General features: G+C 45.0%; 1 protein-coding gene and 2 long non-coding RNA genes across 3 annotated transcripts; 1 reads left to right on the forward strand and 2 right to left on the reverse strand.

Moving 5' to 3' along the window:
* Positions 1-253: 253 nt before the first annotated feature.
* On the reverse strand, positions 254-1,430 carry LOC138657027 (uncharacterized). Its single transcript, XR_011316997.1, has 2 exons — positions 1,401-1,430; positions 254-1,083 (listed from the first exon to the last, which is right to left on the reverse strand). It is a non-coding gene; the product is annotated as an uncharacterized lncRNA (long non-coding RNA).
* A 3,723-nt stretch (positions 1,431-5,153) lies between these two features.
* Positions 5,154-6,701, forward strand: LOC138657029 (uncharacterized). The gene is made up of 2 exons (XR_011316998.1): positions 5,154-5,554; positions 5,872-6,701. It is a non-coding gene; the product is annotated as an uncharacterized lncRNA (long non-coding RNA).
* A 1,258-nt stretch (positions 6,702-7,959) lies between these two features.
* Positions 7,960-18,375, reverse strand: LOC138657028 (uncharacterized). Its single transcript, XM_069744505.1, has 3 exons — positions 18,304-18,375; positions 11,392-11,447; positions 7,960-10,469 (listed from the first exon to the last, which is right to left on the reverse strand). Exon 3 carries the CDS (start codon positions 10,466-10,468, stop codon positions 8,105-8,107), a length of 2,364 nt encoding a protein of 787 aa, XP_069600606.1. The 5' UTR covers position 10,469; positions 11,392-11,447; positions 18,304-18,375; the 3' UTR covers positions 7,960-8,104.
* Positions 18,376-18,393: the final 18 nt, after the last annotated feature.

Below are 18,393 nucleotides of genomic sequence, written 5' to 3' on the forward strand. Positions count from 1 at the left end.
GCCCAGGCCGGCAACATGGGCCAGGGGCGGACGCCGAGAAGACAGGAGAGACAGTATACAACAAGTGGAAGCAGGGGGAGGCTGGGCACTAAAAGGACAGGGGAACTGCACACAGGGCCATGCTGAAGTACATTTACTAGGGAACAAGGGCAGTGGTCAAATATATACATATATACAAAGAAGTCACCACTGCCCAGACAAAGAAATATACATATATATGTATATGACAATAATAAAGAACAAGTGTCACAAGAACTGATTACACTTTAGTCAAAAGACGATCACAACACAGTTAACATACAGTCTAAGGCAGGTATAGATGAAGAAGAGCATACGAACAAATATATACATATACATATTTACATTCAAAGAGTGTCGCAAGGGTCAGCATAGAAGAACATATATATATATACATCCATATTTCCTTCCCCTAACTACCAAAGAGAATATGCGGTGCAAACCCCTTGTACAATATTTGTTAGATATAGACCTATCATTGTATAAAGAAAAACCATGGTTTTCCACGGATAGAAACTAGTTCATCCGTATACTACATCTAAAACCAATAGGTATTTGTTCCTAGACCGGAAAGGAAGGAATGGTCACATGAATACAGAAAATACAAAACAATATACAAACGATAAGACATGCAAGAAGTCATTGCAAGCATATTAGTCAACAACCAGAATATTAAAGTTGTTTATAATAACCAGTGAAAAGTAGTTCCTCATTTAGTCCATGTGGGGTAAGAGAGTTCAAATTGTGAATCCATTTGGATTCACATCTCAACAAACTCCTGACCATATCTCCGCCACGGATGTTTTGTGAGATAGCCTCCAGTCCAATGACCCTAAGTCCCCTTGTCCGTCCCTCATGAAAATCCAAAAAATGAGCAGCTACCGATGTGATTCCCCTGTCCCTCTCACGATCCCTTGCTGCCATAGCGATATTTGAAAGATGCTGCTGCGTTCTTCTTCGCAACATCTGCGTAGTCTGTCCCACATAGATCTTCGGACACTCGCAAATTAGAGCATAAACGAGTAAACGGGTCTTGCAGTTGTAAAAGGCTTTTTTCGGCGTAATCTGAAAGGGAGAAGCAGTTAGCGAGAGGCCATCCTGTGCCACCATAAACTGGCAAACGTTGCACCCACCACATGGAAAAGTTCCAAAAATTCTTATTCCCCTATTTAGTCTTGATGTGGGGCGTGTATAGTGACTATGGCAGAGCAGATCTTTAAGGTTTTTTGCCCGTCGGGCTATCAATTTGGGGGTAGCAGAAATATAAGGAACCAATTTTGGTTCACTCAATAAGGTACCCCAACTGCGGTCCAAAACCCTATAAATGTCCTGCCATTGATTATTAAAGGTGGTTACAATACCAAGAGGTGCATTTGACTCACGTGTCCGTCTCTGAAGTAAATCCGGGCGTGGACTGATACGGGCCCTCTGAAATGCGGAAGAGATTCTTTTTCGGGTAACCACGGCGCCTGAAGCGGTCTGTAAGTGTCTTAGCTTCATGATGAAAGTCAGACGTCAAACTACAATTCCTCTTAAGGCGCAAGAATTGGCCAGTGGGGATCCCGTTCTTGAGGTGCCTAGGATGGAAACTAGAATAGTGTAATAGACTATTCGTCGCAGTTGGCTTACGAAATAAGGTAGTGACGACATTGGAACCTACCAAGCTGATTTTTAGGTCGAGGAACTCCACCGAGGTATAAGATATACATGACGTAAGTCGGATGTTACAAGAGTTGTCATTCAGGTCTGCAATAAACTGGTTGCAGTCCTCCTCGGTGCCTGTCCAAAACATCACAATGTCGTCAATAAATCGAAGCCACTTGAGGCACTTCTCCCCAAAAGCCACATGCTCATACACAACCGACTCCTCCCACCATCCTAAGAAGAGGTTCGCGTATGAGGGTGCACACCGTGCCCCCATAGCGGTCCCCTTAATTTGTCTATAAAAACACCTGTCAAAGACAAAGTAGTTTTTATCGAGGACAAAGAGCAAAAGGTCAAGTAGAAATTGATCATGCTCCCTGTCCCCTGTGGTATTACGATCAAGAAAAAAGGAAACCGCTTTCAATCCCACATCATGATTAATATTGGTGTATAAGGACTCGACATCTAAAGTAATTACTAATGTGCCTGGTGGTACACAAAGATCTTGAAGTAATTGGATAAGATGTGTCGAGTCCCTAAGGTGGGATTTGAGTTTCATGGCCAAAGGTTGTAAAAAGAAGTCCACGTAAATACATGGCTTCTCAAATAGACCATTGATGCCAGAAACTATAGGCCTACCTGGGGGATCTACCAATGATTTGTGCACCTTCGGGAGAAGATAGAACGTCGGTATAACAGGGAATTCCGTGGTAAGAAAATCTACCTCTTTTTTTACTCAGAGTGCCACGACCCGCTGCCTGTCCAATAAGGTGGTCCAATTTTCTTTTGAAAAAGTCCGTAGGATCCGCTGGGAGGCGTACATAACATGTAGAATCTCCCAATTGGCGTCCAGCCTCCTGTAAATAAAGAGAGTTAGGCCACAAAACAATATTTCCTCCCTTGTCCGCCTCTTGAACAAGGAACTCTTGATTTTTCTGCAAGTCCCAGAGTGCCCTGCGCTCAGATGGATTAAGATTATTATTTCTATTACCATCGGACCGAAGTGCCCGGATCTCCCTGCAGGTTTGATTGAAAAAAATCTGGACTGCCGGAAAAAGGGCGAAGGAAGGCGTGGCCTGTGACGGAAGTCTGCCACCAAAACGTTTTCTTGTGCATGTCGTTTCATTTTCCTGAAGAAGGTCCATAAGGTCTCTAAGGACCTGCCGTTCGTCGTCCGGGAGCGCATCTACTGATGAGGGATGATGGTACAAAAGTTTAAACGTTAGTTGACGACAAAATAAATAAACGTCCTTCACCAGGGTAAATTTATCCAAGGTGTTCATTGGAGCAAAGGAAATACCCTTTCTCAAAACTTGTTTTTCTACTGGGGTCAATGTATATGTAGACAAATTAATTATCTGTAAATTACCCGGGTCATCATGTAGATTCTGTTGCTCCAGAGAGGGACAGGGTACTAGGCCTAACGTTTCCTGTAATTGTTTCTCGTCTCCCGCTTGTATGCCGGGGACAAGTTCTTGAATCCCCTGGTGCGTTTCTTTGCCGTTGTGCCTCTCGGTCTTACGTCTGCCCCGCCTACAGCCCCTTCTAGATCGCTTGGATCTGACGATAAAAAATCGCTAGAGGAAACTTCCAATCTATTATTAATATTCGTCTGAGTGGTTCTCTCAGGAGGTGCTGTTCTTTTATTGCCGCGGTGTCCCCATCTATAGGCTCGGCCACTTGAAAAGTCCGTCTTGTCTCTATAGAATTTGTGTCGTTTACCCTCTGTGATTTCTTTCTCAAACTTATCAATTGTATTTTTAAGCTGTTGCTTAAACGTGGCCACTGAGGAAACCTCAAAAGTGGCAAGTGTAGTTTCTCTATTTTTTAATATCATCTTTAAGTTTAACTAGAAGGGTTTGGTCATGGGCTATCAACATATCTATTAAAATGGATGAACATTTCACTAAACCTGCCTCCCAAGTACTTTGAAATGATGCATCGACCTCCCATGCAGGAAATATCTGAACTCTAAGGCCACGAGGAACAAGTCCCGTGGCCCTATACTCCTCCAGACTTCTAATGTTCCACCAAACTTTAGTTAAGTTTTTATGCAAATTAGTCAAATCATTGGTGACCTTAGAAAAGCCATCATCATTGCTAGCCAATTCAACAGCACAATCACCTCCATTATCAAAAATCCCCTGAGCCCTCTGGCTCCAAGCCGTCTCTCTGGTCTGCAAATCCATAAATAATAATAAGGAAAAATTATCAAGAAAAATATATATATAAGCTAAAGAATAACTATTTAAACACGGCGTGCCACACACCAAGAAACGAGGAACCACCAGGCCCTCAAAAAAGTCTTGTATGAACAACAAAGTAGAGGCAGGCACCGCCGCCCGGGATCACCTTCAACATGCTACAGGAACATAGTATAACCAACAAGAAAAGAATAGCATGCACAAAAGAAGGGATCACCGCAAATAGTAGCAAATTGTGCTGTTGAATTGGACGACGAACGGCAGGTCCTTAGAGACCTTATGGACCTTCTTCAGGAAAATGAAACGACATGCACAAGAAAACGTTTTGGCGGCAGACTTCCGTCACAGGCCACGCCTTCCTTCGCCCTTTTTACGGCAGTCCAGATTTTTTTCAATCAAACCTGCAGGGAGATCCGGGCACTTCGGTCCGATGGTAATAGAAATAATAATCTTAATCCATCTGAGCGCAGGGCACTCTGGGACTTGCAGAAAAATCAAGAGTTCCTTGTTCAAGAGGCGGACAAGGGAGGAAATATTGTTTTGTGGCCTAACTCTCTTTATTTACAGGAGGCTGGACGCCAATTGGGAGATTCTACATGTTATGTACGCCTCCCAGCGGATCCTACGGACTTTTTCAAAAGAAAATTGGACCACCTTATTGGACAGGCAGCGGGTCGTGGCACTCTGAGTAAAAAAAGAGGTAGATTTTCTTACCACGGAATTCCCTGTTATACCGACGTTCTATCTTCTCCCGAAGGTGCACAAATCATTGGTAGATCCCCCAGGTAGGCCTATAGTTTCTGGCATCAATGGTCTATTTGAGAAGCCATGTATTTACGTGGACTTCTTTTTACAACCTTTGGCCATGAAACTCAAATCCCACCTTAGGGACTCGACACATCTTATCCAATTACTTCAAGATCTTTGTGTACCACCAGGCACATTAGTAATTACTTTAGATGTCGAGTCCTTATACACCAATATTAATCATGATGTGGGATTGAAAGCGGTTTCCTTTTTTCTTGATCGTAATACCACAGGGGACAGGGAGCATGATCAATTTCTACTTGACCTTTTGCTCTTTGTCCTCGATAAAAACTACTTTGTCTTTGACAGGTGTTTTTATAGACAAATTAAGGGGACCGCTATGGGGGCACGGTGTGCACCCTCATACGCGAACCTCTTCTTAGGATGGTGGGAGGAGTCGGTTGTGTATGAGCATGTGGCTTTTGGGGAGAAGTGCCTCAAGTGGCTTCGATTTATTGACGACATTGTGATGTTTTGGACAGGCACCGAGGAGGACTGCAACCAGTTTATTGCAGACCTGAATGACAACTCTTGTAACATCCGACTTACGTCATGTATATCTTATACCTCGGTGGAGTTCCTCGACCTAAAAATCAGCTTGGTAGGTTCCAATGTCGTCACTACCTTATTTCGTAAGCCAACTGCGACGAATAGTCTATTACACTATTCTAGTTTCCATCCTAGGCACCTCAAGAACGGGATCCCCACTGGCCAATTCTTGCGCCTTAAGAGGAATTGTAGTTTGACGTCTGACTTTCATCATGAAGCTAAGACACTTACAGACCGCTTCAGGCGCCGTGGTTACCCGAAAAAGATAATCTCTTCCGCATTTCAGAGGGCCCGTATCAGTCCACGCCCGGATTTACTTCAGAGACGGACACGTGAGTCAAATGCACCTCTTGGTATTGTAACCACCTTTAATAATCAATGGCAGGACATTTATAGGGTTTTGGACCGCAGTTGGGGTACCTTATTGAGTGAACCAAAATTGGTTCCTTATATTTCTGCTACCCCCAAATTGATAGCCCGACGGGCAAAAAACCTTAAAGATCTGCTCTGCCATAGTCACTATACACGCCCCACATCAAGACTAAATAGGGGAATAAGAATTTTTGGAACTTTTCCATGTGGTGGGTGCAACGTTTGCCAGTTTATGGTGGCACAGGATGGCCTCTCGCTAACTGCTTCTCCCTTTCAGATTACGCCGAAAAAAGCCTTTTACAACTGCAAGACCCGTTTACTCGTTTATGCTCTAATTTGCGAGTGTCCGAAGATCTATGTGGGACAGACTACGCAGATGTTGCGAAGAAGAACGCAGCAGCATCTTTCAAATATCGCTATGGCAGCAAGGGATCGTGAGAGGGACAGGGGAATCACATCGGTAGCTGCTCATTTTTTGGATTTTCATGAGGGACGGACAAGGGGACTTAGGGTCATTGGACTGGAGGCTATCTCACAAAACATCCGTGGCGGAGATATGGTCAGGAGTTTGTTGAGATGTGAATCCAAATGGATTCACAATTTGAACTCTCTTACCCCACATGGACTAAATGAGGAACTACTTTTCACTGGTTATTATAAACAACTTTAATATTCTGGTTGTTGACTAATATGCTTGCAATGACTTCTTGCATGTCTTATCGTTTGTATATTGTTTTGTATTTTCTGTATTCATGTGACCATTCCTTCCTTTCCGGTCTAGGAACAAATACCTATTGGTTTTAGATGTAGTATACGGATGAACTAGTTTCTATCCGTGGAAAACCATGGTTTTTCTTTATACAATGATAGGTCTATATCTAACAAATATTGTACAAGGGGTTTGCACCGCATATTCTCTTTGGTAGTTAGGGGAAGGAAATATGGATGTATATATATATATGTTCTTCTATGCTGACCCTTGCGACACTCTTTGAATGTAAATATGTATATGTATATATTTGTTCGTATGCTCTTCTTCATCTATACCTGCCTTAGACTGTATGTTAACTGTGTTGTGATCGTCTTTTGACTAAAGTGTAATCAGTTCTTGTGACACTTGTTCTTTATTATTGTCATATACATATATATGTATATTTCTTTGTCTGGGCAGTGGTGACTTCTTTGTATATATGTATATATTTGACCACTGCCCTTGTTCCCTAGTAAATGTACTTCAGCATGGCCCTGTGTGCAGTTCCCCTGTCCTTTTAGTGCCCAGCCTCCCCCTGCTTCCACTTGTTGTATACTGTCTCTCCTGTCTTCTCGGCGTCCGCCCCTGGCCCATGTTGCCGGCCTGGGCATGCGCGTTGGGCCACGGGCGGTCTCCTTGGGACGGGAGGTTCCCTCTCCCTTGAGCTTACTACGTAGGTAGCGGTGGGCGGGGCTTTATGCGAGGTGTCCCCTGCTGTGCTGGGCCTGCTGTGCTCGTTGTGCGCGCGTCGGTTCGGCGCGTGCGCACTTGCCTTGTGCGGGCGCAGCGCTGTTGGAGCCCCCGCACTGCGCAGCCGCCGGCGTCCTGGTTACTTCCGGCCGGGCGGCATGTGCAGTTCTCCTGATCACCCCTGGTCTCCAGCTGTCACGACTCTGCTCATTTACATGAAGGTATTTAACCACACACCATACTCACTAATAGTACTGCCCCTGAAGAAGCCAGTTTTACTGGCGACACGCGTTGGGCTTCTGTGCCCAGTGTCATTCCCCCTTCTCTATTGCCATCTGCCATTATCACTATGTTATTATTGCCAGGAATGCTGCCTTGGACACCTGCCTTATTCTATCAGGTTGTATGGGTTACCTCACCTTGTTCAGGTTGTTCTTCATAGGGCTCCATAGGGGTCTGGTTGTATGAGGGAGTCACCATCCCTTTTTTTGTATCCCTTGCATGCATCGATAGATTAGGCAGCTTCTTGCATATATATTTTTAGGGGGGCACCGTGGTTGACCTTATTTTGGGTCTGGTTTTCATTCATCTTTGTACTTTGTTGTGCAATTTTAACTGTTTTTATGATTTTTGTAGTGTTTATGTGTGGTGTTATAATAAAATTGTTATGTTTTGCTACTATTTGCGGTGATCCCTTCTTTTGTGCATGCTATTCTTTTCTTGTTGGTTATACTCTGTGAAGTAAGCGGCGACTGTAATTGCTGCCTGCATCACCCATATAACTGTAAATAAGTGGTCACAGGGTGAACAAAAGTTCATTTCCTCCCTGTATCCGCACTTACGGTAAGGCAGTCAGGATTTTAATGTTATTTACTTTCAGATTACTCTCATATCTGCAGATAAATAGTATTTCTGGTCATCATGACAGGTTTGCATTGACCAACTGTAATAAACAAAGTTAATTAATAAAAAAATAGAAATAAAAACAGTACAAAAGCTGTAAAGTGAATATAACGGGTCCTTCAATATGACTCAGTCAGATCTGAATGGCTTTGTTTTGGCAAGGAAGCTAAGTTCTAACCACAATAGGGACGTCTGTGTGCTGACTTCCACTTGCGAACACTAAGACATCTCTCATAATTGCAAACAAAAATTCATGGTTGCTCGCCTCGTACAGCGCTCTCCGAAACCAGTGTTTTCGTGCATTGTTCTCTACATTACAAATCCTTGGGGTATACAAAGGCTCACATGTGTTAGTTCCGCGCATCACCATCGCCTGTACACGCTTAACATTGTTGTTGTGATCCAATATCGCTAACTGGGTTCTTGCCACCAAGTCTTCAACAAAAAAGGGGTCTCTTTTGGGTTGGTATTTTGAAGTAGCACCATGGTAGACCTCAAGCTCAGCGCTGTTGCACAACTGACACAGATGTCTGAGGTCTTGCTGAAGCCTTTTATTGAGCACTATTGTCTTAAGGTAGTTGTGCGCTTTGCCTCCCTTACAGAGCCATTTTCGACGCAAACAGACATCCAGTGGGATGTGATCATGCCGGCAATGTTCATATCCATTCCCTGCTTGCCATGAATGTGTGTTCACTACATGATGCAATAGAGAATTCCATTTCTGCACTAAGACATCTGGTTTCTCATCGCAGGTTCTGGCGCACCACCAAAGGTGTGACATGATGGGACTGACCCATGATGATAAAGCCGAACAATTCTTTTTACGACTTGCTCGCTCTATTTTTTTACCCACAGACTTGGCCAACTGCCAAGCATCAACTTGATGAATAATAGTACAAAATTCCCGTTTTATCATTTTTCTTATACCAACGCGACGTGCTGTGCATACCATCTTCACATGCAGTTTTTGATCAAGCAGGTTCCGAAGGACCTTTTTGCAAGCTTGTTTTTCCAAACAGGAAGATGGCACTGCGGCCCTTACTCGTTCAATATGAAAGCCAATCATCTTTTTAGATAGTGCATCCATCATGGTGTATACACAATATTTAGTGCCGTCACTGGGGAGATAATATTTGCTGTCACCAGTCAAACACACAGGATTTGCCGCCAACATTTTGAAGTTTTTTCTCTGCTCTTCTTCCCACTTTTGATTTATAGAGGGAAATAAATATTGTACCTGGTTCTTAAAATATGTGACTTTACTGATGTTCAAAAGTCCCAGCAAACCGAATAAGTGCTGGGTCTTCATGAAAGATGATCCACTGCACAATACTGCAGAAGACAGAAGGAGATTTCCTACTGGCACATGCCCAATTTTGGGTTGGCTTTCCCATAGACAGTAGCAGTGACTGTCTACACATGTTACATAGATGCTTATAAAAGACCCAATCCTTTTTTTCTCTATTTTTCTTATTGCTTTCCAACATCGTCCTTGATATTGACAAGGTACTTTATAGATCAGGGCATCAAGACAGCTTTCAAATACCATGAATTTCTGTTCCTTTATGGGATCGCTTCGGATTGAGCAGTCGGACGTAAGGCCAGCTTCACGCAGATCTGGATCACAGTTATACATTTCTTCGGGCTCCATGGAAAACTCTTTGGAGGGATGGAAGGTGGAGTCAATTTCATGTTTGTTGCTGAAATGACTAGAGTCAGTATCCATTGATAAAGAAGTTTCAGATGTAAACTGGAAGACATCTGGAGTGGGAGATACTCCTCCATCTGTGTATTCAGGTCCACTGTCATTAGTTTGACTTTCAGATTCGGAGATGTGGGTTTGATAATCATCTGATGGAACAACATACTGTAACACAGGAGAACCTTCATCTACAGAGTTTTCAAGAGGAATCGGTGAAAAATCAGAGTTCGAGGTTTTCACTCGTATCCTACATTGTACTCGCTTGTGATACTTTTTCAGTTTTGTTTCTGTAGATACATTTCTGCAGCCCATTTTGGGGTCTGACTGGGTAAAACAATCCTTCCTCCACACATAGAAATCAGTTCCCACCCCAATAGATCTCATTGTGGTATTTGCAAGAATCCTTTGCCCACAATGATAACAAAAACCAGAAGAAGGACCAGGAGCTTCATAAACCGTCATCAGCATTGGGGTAACTGAATCTTCTAGCCTCTGTCTCTTGAATGGTCGCTTCTGAAAGGATGGGAGAGCTGGGGATGGGATGATATCAAAGATGGTGGGGATGGCATCTTTTCTTAAAGCTTTTCTCCAGCCTTCAGCTATGATATAGGAGCCTGGAGAGAAATGCTTAGAGCACATTCGATATTTGTCTGATTTTTTTCCTTCAAGTACTTTCTCTGCAAATTCATCTAGATCACCGAAATTCTGTCCGGTTTGTGCCAGCCAGCATTTGATCATCTCTTTGTTCTTGGGAAATACGTGAAGCGTAACACCTTCTTCATGATGTCGCCCACCAGAGGGACAACCCTTCACCATGCATGCTGGCATCCTGTAGGCCAAGAAAAAGAAAATATTTATTGTAAATGCTACTAAATATGTTTGTGTGCTCTGGTAGGTGTAGCTACACTTGATATTAGAAATGCAAAGCAGGAAAATCCCTCTATCATTTTCAGTGCTGTCACCAAATAACACGCATGTGAATAAGTCACAGAAATAGGGGGAAGAAATGTCCAATACTCATGGGACTTCGTGATGATGTACTCAGAATTCCCTACACTTCTATCTCCACCCCTCCTACATTGGACAGCAGCTCTGTATAATTCGTTGCCATTTGAACAGTCACGTCATCCTACATTAAAGAGGTATCCTTAGGTAGGTCATCAATGTCTGATCGGTCAGGGTCCGACATCTGACACTCCTCATTTGAGGAGCTGGCCGTCTTTTGATAGTGGCCGTGGTAGGGTTCTAATTGGTCTCATATTCAAATCAATGTGGTGAGGGAGTGTAGAAGCCAGTCGTGATCAATATCAGAAGATGGCCAGATTCGTAAGTGATCATTTCCCACAGGCAGCCACCGCCAACCGCCACCAGGAACAACTGATCGGTGAGTGTGCCGGACCTCGACTAATCAGACATTAATGACCTATACTAAGGCTAGCTCATGAATGCTAAAGTAGTGGACAACCTATTTAAGCCTGCAGCGGCTAGACAACACTTTTCTTAGTAAATCAGCTCTCTGCCAAACTCATTAGGGGACGTCCTAGTCCAATTATTGCAATAACTGTATTCGGAAAAAGGTTATTGAAAAAAAAAAAGAAAAAAAAAAGAAGAAGTATAAAACTGTTGTAATAAATGTGTGATGTCAAAAATGTCAGATAACCAATTACCGTATATATGTATTTTGGAGTTTAGGGGTAAAAGACAAGAAATATTCATAAATGAAAAAAATATAACGTTGCACACAAACCTACCTTTTTACTCAAAGAGAAGGGTTTCAATAACTTTATTTCAGTGGAAGCTAAGAGCCCTGAAAATAAAAAAAAAGAAAAACAGAGAAATTATATCCATCCATCGCATAATTAACCCACAAATCTTATTTCACATTAGGTAAAGCTGTGCAGGTAAAGCATCTGCTGGGCATACATAACAAAATGATCCTGGGTTCCTGGGTCTTCATATTACTACAACCGTTGTCAGTTTGGGAAATCCCTTTCTGTTAAAGGCAATCTGTCACCTACTTTTTCGTATATAAGCTTCGGCCACCGCCATCATGGGCTTATCTACAGCATTCTGTAATGCTGAAGGCAAGCCCCCGATGTAACCTGAGAGTCCGGTCCGATGGGCGTCACGATCCAGCTTCTCGGACCTTTCCCATCGCTGCGCACTGCAGTACTTTGCAAACTCTGTCCTCAACAGGGCAGACAAAGTACGCCTGCGCAGGAGCCGCGACAGAAGCAAGGAAGGGGACGTCATCGTATGAAGATGGGAGGCGCTGGACCCAGACCGCGACACCCATGGGACCGGACCGCCCCCAGGTGAGTATAATCTAACTTGTTTTTCTTATCTCGGGAGACTGACACAGCCATGACACATGCAGCTGTTGAGTCGGACAGCTGATCAGCCAGCGCACTCCAGGTATCCGGGTTCCCTCTGCAGTTTATTCGGTAAGCGCTATAGCTTGCCAAAGAAGCAGGGACCCGAAAAAATTTGCTCATCTCTACTCTTAATACATCCTAGAACTGTGCTTGCCTTTTTTGCTGCAGCATCACAATGATGACTCATGTGCAGTCTGTGATCTATTAGTATACCCAAGTCTTTTTCACACGTGCTGTTGCATAGTTCTATTCTCCCATTCTGTAGATGTAATTTTTGTCTTTATTGCCCAGAGGTAGATCTTGCATTTCTCATTATTATATACCATTCTAATAGTCGTTGCCCATTGTTCAAGCTCATCTAGATCCTTCTGAATCCTGTCTTCTCTAGTGTTAGCTATCCCTCCTAGCTTTGCATAGTCTGCAAATTTGTCAGTTTACCTTCAGTTCCCCTATCTAGATTTTTTATGAAAATGTTGAACACCACTAGAGCCGGGACAGAGCCTTGTGGCACTCCACTTGAAATACTCTTCCAATTGGATGAGTAACCATTTATCACTCTTTGAGCACGATCACGGAGATACTTTATCAAATGCTTTGAAGTCGAGAGATACTGTATCTACCACATGTCCGTGATCCACAAAGTCATTGATTCCATCATAGAAGGAATTTGGATTAGTCTGGCATGACTAGTTTGCTACAAACCTATGATGGCTCTGGTTAATTATTGTACTCTTATCCAAGTATTTACATACATGCTGTTTAACCCCTTCAAGTCGCGGCCCTTTTTCGTTTTTGCGTTTTCATTTTTCACTTCCCTCCTTCCCAGAGCCATAACTTTTTTATTTTTCCGTCAATATGGTCATGTGAGGGCTTATTTTTTGCGGGACGAGTTGTACTTTTGAACGACACCATTGGTTTTACCATGTCTTTTACTAGAAAACGGGAAAAAAATTCCAAGTGCGGTGAAATTGCAAAAAAAGTGCAATCCCACACATGTTTTTTGCTTGGCTTTTTTGCTAGGTTCATTAAATGCTAAAACTAACCAGCCATTTTGATTCTCTAGGTCATTACGAGCTCATAGACATCTAACATGTCTAGGTTATTTGTTATCCAAGTGGTGAAAAAAAATTCAAAACTTTGCTTAAAAAAAAAAAAAAAAAGTGCCATTTTCCGATACCCGAAGCGTCTCCATTTTTCATGATCTGGGGTCGAGTGAGGGCTCATTTTTTGCATGCCGAGCTGACGTTTTTAATGGTACCACTTCGGTGCAGATACGTTCTTTTGATCGCCCGTTATTGCATTTTAATGCTATGTCACGGCGACAAAAAAAACGTAATTCTGGCGTTTTGGATTTTTTTCTCGCTACGCTGTTTAGCGATCAGGTTAATCCTTTTTTTTGTATTGATAGATCGGGCGATTCTGAATGCGGCGATACCAAATATGTGTAGGTTTTTTTTTTTTAATTGTTTTATTTAGGATGGGGCGAATGGGGGGTGATTTAAACTTTTATATTTTTTTCATATTTTTAAAAACATTTTTTTTTTTTTTTTTTTACGATCAGGCTATGCTACATAGCAGCGATCATCAGATCGTTGCTATGTAGCTGAAATGCAGGTGTGCTGTGAGCGCCGACCACAGGAGGCCGGCATCAGTAACCATAGAGGTCTCAAGGACCTCTATGGTTACCTTCCTGATGCATCGCCAACCCCCGATCATGTGACGGGGTCGGCGATGACATCATTTCCGGCCGCCCGGCCGGAAGCGCTGGTTAAATGCCGCTGTCTGCGTTTGACAGCGGCATTTAACAGGTTAATAGCGGCGGGTGAATAGCGATTTCACCTGCCGCTATTGCGCGCACATGTCAGCTGTACAAAACAGCTAACATGTCGCGACTTTGATGTGGGCTCACCGCCGGAGCCCACATCAAAGGGGGTGACACGGCATGCGCCATACTAGTACGGCGCATGTTGTGAAGGGGTTAATACTTTGTTCAAGGATATTTCCTGGTATAAAGGCAAGGCCCGCTGGTCTGTAATTTCCTGGCTCCATCTTCTTTCCTTTTCTGAAGATTGGAGAAGGGCAAATGTTCTACCAATCTTCTGGGACTTCTCCTGCTCTACAGGATTTTTCAAAGATTCTGGCTAGTGGCTCTGCAATTTCCTCTGCTAACTTTCAGTACCCTAGGATGTAATTAATCTGGAGCAGGATATTTAAATTAGCTAAATGTTCCCTTATCTCTCAGTTTATGGATAGTGTGGATTATTTTATTCCTTTGATAGCACCGTGAAGATCAGTTGATGTTACAATTGCTTTCTTCGAGATTACAGATGCAAATTAGGAATTTAAAAGTTCAGCCTTCTCATCATTTTTGACCACTTCACCCTTTTCATCCTGTAAAAATCCTATAGCATCTTTAACTTTTCTTTTGCTTTTGACATATCCCCAAAATCATTTTTATTGCTTTTGGTCTCCATTGCAAGTCTCACTTTATTACTGGCCTTAGCTCTTCTAACACTTGCCGTGCATTTCCTGCAAACAGCATTATATTCTTCTTTAGATATGCCCCACCTTTTACATTTAATATACACTGCTCAAAAAATAAAGGGAACACTTAAACAACAGAATATAACTCCAAGTAAATCAAACGTCTGTGAGATCAAACTGTCCACTTAGGAAGCAACACTGTTTGACAATTTCACATGCTGTTGTGCAAATGGAATAGACAACAAATGGAAATTATTGGCAATTATCAAGACACACTCAATAAAGGAGTGGTTCTGCAGGTGGGGACCACAGACCACATCTCAGTACCAATGCTTTCTGGCTGATGTTTTGGTCACTTTTGAATGTTGCTCGTGCTTTCACACTCGTGGTAGCACGAGACTGACTCTACAACCCACACAAGTGGCTCAGGTAGTGCAGCTCATCCAGGATGGCACATCAATGCGAGCTGTGGCAAGAAGGTTTGCTGTGTCTGGTTAGAGTAGTGTCCAGAGGCGCTACCAGGAGTCAGGCCAGTACACCAGGAGACATGGAGGGGGCCGTAGGAGGGCAACAACCCAGTAGCAGGACCGCTACCTCAACCTTTGTGCAAGGAGGAACAGGAGGAGCACTGCCAGAGCCATGCAAAATTACCTCCAAGTATTATACCATATACATACGGGTACATACTAGCTACTCAGTCATAGACTAACAAATTGTGACATGTAGGCTGGAATATCCAGCATACAACTATGGAGCATTCACCAATGAACGGTACACGCTGCCACGTCCTCCAAGGGCCTTTTTATTTTGTGCAAATATTTCTCGTCTTTCCAATGGGGTGTAATGCAAAGTGGCCTAAAGACACGCCCCCAGTGAATGTCAGCCACGCTAACAGCCATTTGTGTCAGCCACGCCCACAGTCATTCGTGTCAGCCACACCTCCTTCTAAAGACCCCCCAAAAAATTGAGCACCAAATAAAAAGGCCTAGATTTCTGAACCAGTATAGAGGTAAAAAAAAAAAAAAAAAAAAAGCCTAAAATGGGAATACTCTCGTGAGCAGCGCGGATAGCAAAGACTGGTCACTTTGTACTACCAAATGATAGCTACAAGCTAGAGTATTGCATGCAACTCTGTGTATTCCTTCAGACTGCAGCAGTAGTTCAATAGTTAATATCAATCAGTAGCACCATAAAGTTGAGTAAGGCTATGTTAACACAACATTATTATTTATTTTTTTTTTTTTAGGCGGATGCGCTCCAAAATTGTTTGAAAAAATGTGAACTAAACACTCAAAAGAATGAACACATACATTTCTATGCAAAGCCGACTCGCTGTTCATGTTCAGTTTTTTGAGTGTCGCTTATCCACTGTAGGTTCACTCTTCAGGGAGGCACATTCCCTTATAGCGAGTGCTGGATAGCTGGCACCCACAACCTGGTGAGCAACTGAACGGACAGATCTACCACAGAATACCCACTCTACGGTAGGACTGATGTGCAGCGGGCAGGCCGTACCATGCCAGGATAGTACACGGGGTGATGCAGGGAAGCCTCTCGTGGTGTCTGGTCCCCAGTGCCCCACTCTGTGGCAGGACTGGTGTGCAGCGGGCAGGCTGTATCATTCCAGGATAGTATACGGGATGATGCAGGGAAGCCTCCCGTGGTGTCAGGTCCCCAGTGCCCCACTCTGTGGCAGGACTGATGTGCAGTGTGCAGGCCGTATCATTCCAGGATAGTATACGGGATGATGCAGGTAAGTCTCCCGTGGTGTCAGGTCCCCAGTGCCCCACTCTGCGGCAGGACTGATGTGCAGTGTGCAGGCCGTATCATTCCAGGATAGTATACGGGATGATGCAGGGAAGTCTCCCGTGGTGTCAGGTCCCCAGTGCCCCACTCTGCGGCAGGACTGATGTGCAGTGTGCAGGCCGTATCATTCCAGGATAGTATACGGGATGATGCAGGGAAGTCTCCCGTGGTGTCAGGTCCCCAGTGCCCCACTCTGCGGCAGGACTGATGTGCAGTGTGCAGGCCGTACCATGCCAGGATAGTATACGGGATGATGCAGGGAAGTCTCCCGTGGTGTCTGGTCCCCAGTGCCCCACTCTGTGGCAGGACTGGTGTGCAGTGTGCAGGCCGTACCATGCCAGGATAGTATACGGGATGATGCAGGGAAGTCTCCCGTGGTGTCAGGTCCCCAGTGCCCCACTCTGCGGCAGGACTGATGTGCAGTGTGCAGGCCGTACCATGCCAGGATAGTATACGAGATGATGCAGGGAAGTCTCCCGTGGTGTCTGGTCCCCAGTGCCCCACTCTGCGGCAGGACTGATGTGCAGTGTGCAGGCCGTACCATGCCAGGATAGTATACGAGATGATGCAGGGAAGTCTCCCGTGGTGTCTGGTCCCCAGTGCCCCACTCTGTGGCAGGACTGGTGTGCAGTGTGCAGGCCGTACCATGCCAGGATAGTATACGGGATGATGCAGGGAAGTCTCCCGTGGTGTCAGGTCCCCAGTGCCCCACTCTGTGGCAGGACTGGTGTGCAGTGTGCAGGCCGTACCATGCCAGGATAGTATACGGGATGATGCAGGGAAGTCTCCCGTGGTGTCAGGTCCCCAGTGCCCCACTCTGCGGCAGGACTGATGTGCAGTGTGCAGGCCGTACCATGCCAGGATAGTATACGGGATGATGCAGGGAAGTCTCCCGTGGTGTCTGGTCCCCAGTGCCCCACTCTGTGGCAGGACTGGTGTGCAGTGTGCAGGCCGTACCATGCCAGGATAGTATACGGGATGATGCAGGGAAGTCTCCCGTGGTGTCAGGTCCCCAGTGCCCCACTCTGCGGCAGGACTGATGTGCAGTGTGCAGGCCGTACCATGCCAGGATAGTATACGAGATGATGCAGGGAAGTCTCCCGTGGTGTCTGGTCCCCAGTGCCCCACTCTGTGGCAGGACTGGTGTGCAGTGTGCAGGCCGTACCATGCCAGGATAGTATACGGGATGATGCAGGGAAGTCTCCCATGGTGTCAGGTCCCCAGTGCCCCACTCTGTGGCAGGACTGGTGTGCAGTGTGCAGGCCGTACCATGCCAGGATAGTATACGAGATGATGCAGGGAAGTCTCCCGTGGTGTCTGGTCCCCAGTGCCCCACTCTGCGGCAGGACTGATGTGCAGTGTGCAGGCCGTACCATGCCAGGATAGTATACGAGATGATGCAGGGAAGTCTCCCGTGGTGTCAGGTCCCCAGTGCCCCACTCTGCGGCAGGACTGGTGTGCAGTGTGCAGGCCGTACCATGCCAGGATAGTCTATGAGGCGATGCAGGGAAGCCTCTCGTGGTGTCCTGTCCCCAGCGCCCCACTTCATTCTGGGTGACATATGAGCTATTAATTATATACTCGGGTTAAAGGGATTTAAAAAAAACAAAAACTGGCATTGCCTTCAAATCCTAAACTGCACCAGTTCCGCCCCTGCGGGGGTCATGTGACGGCTATTAATCATGTGATTGTTAAAGCTAATAATTCCCTTCGAAGGTGACACGTACCGCTGCAGCCAGTGATTGGCTGCAGCTATCAGGTGACTGATGTGACTGCAGGCCAAGAGAGGAGTTTCGTAAGTAATTGCCCTTTATGGAATATCTGATAGGAAAACCAAACGCTGTACAGTCAGTCGTGCTGGAAGCAGCAGTAAGCTTCTCTTAGGGAATTGCTATGTATGCATTTTCCCATCCCCCCTTGCACAACATGAACCAGGAGTCCACGGTAAAGTGTCCCGGTACCGGCGGGGCCCCAGCACTGTCCGGACATTGTACTCACCGCCGCCAGTGGGAAACCTGCAGCAGACACGGCTCAAGTTCTCCTCCACACTGCGCCGCGGTGCACGACGGGAACCGCACTTCTTGCCGC

Source organism: Ranitomeya imitator, chromosome 1 (assembly GCF_032444005.1).
Source record: "Ranitomeya imitator isolate aRanImi1 chromosome 1, aRanImi1.pri, whole genome shotgun sequence".
Classification (NCBI taxonomy): domain Eukaryota; kingdom Metazoa; phylum Chordata; class Amphibia; order Anura; family Dendrobatidae; genus Ranitomeya; species Ranitomeya imitator.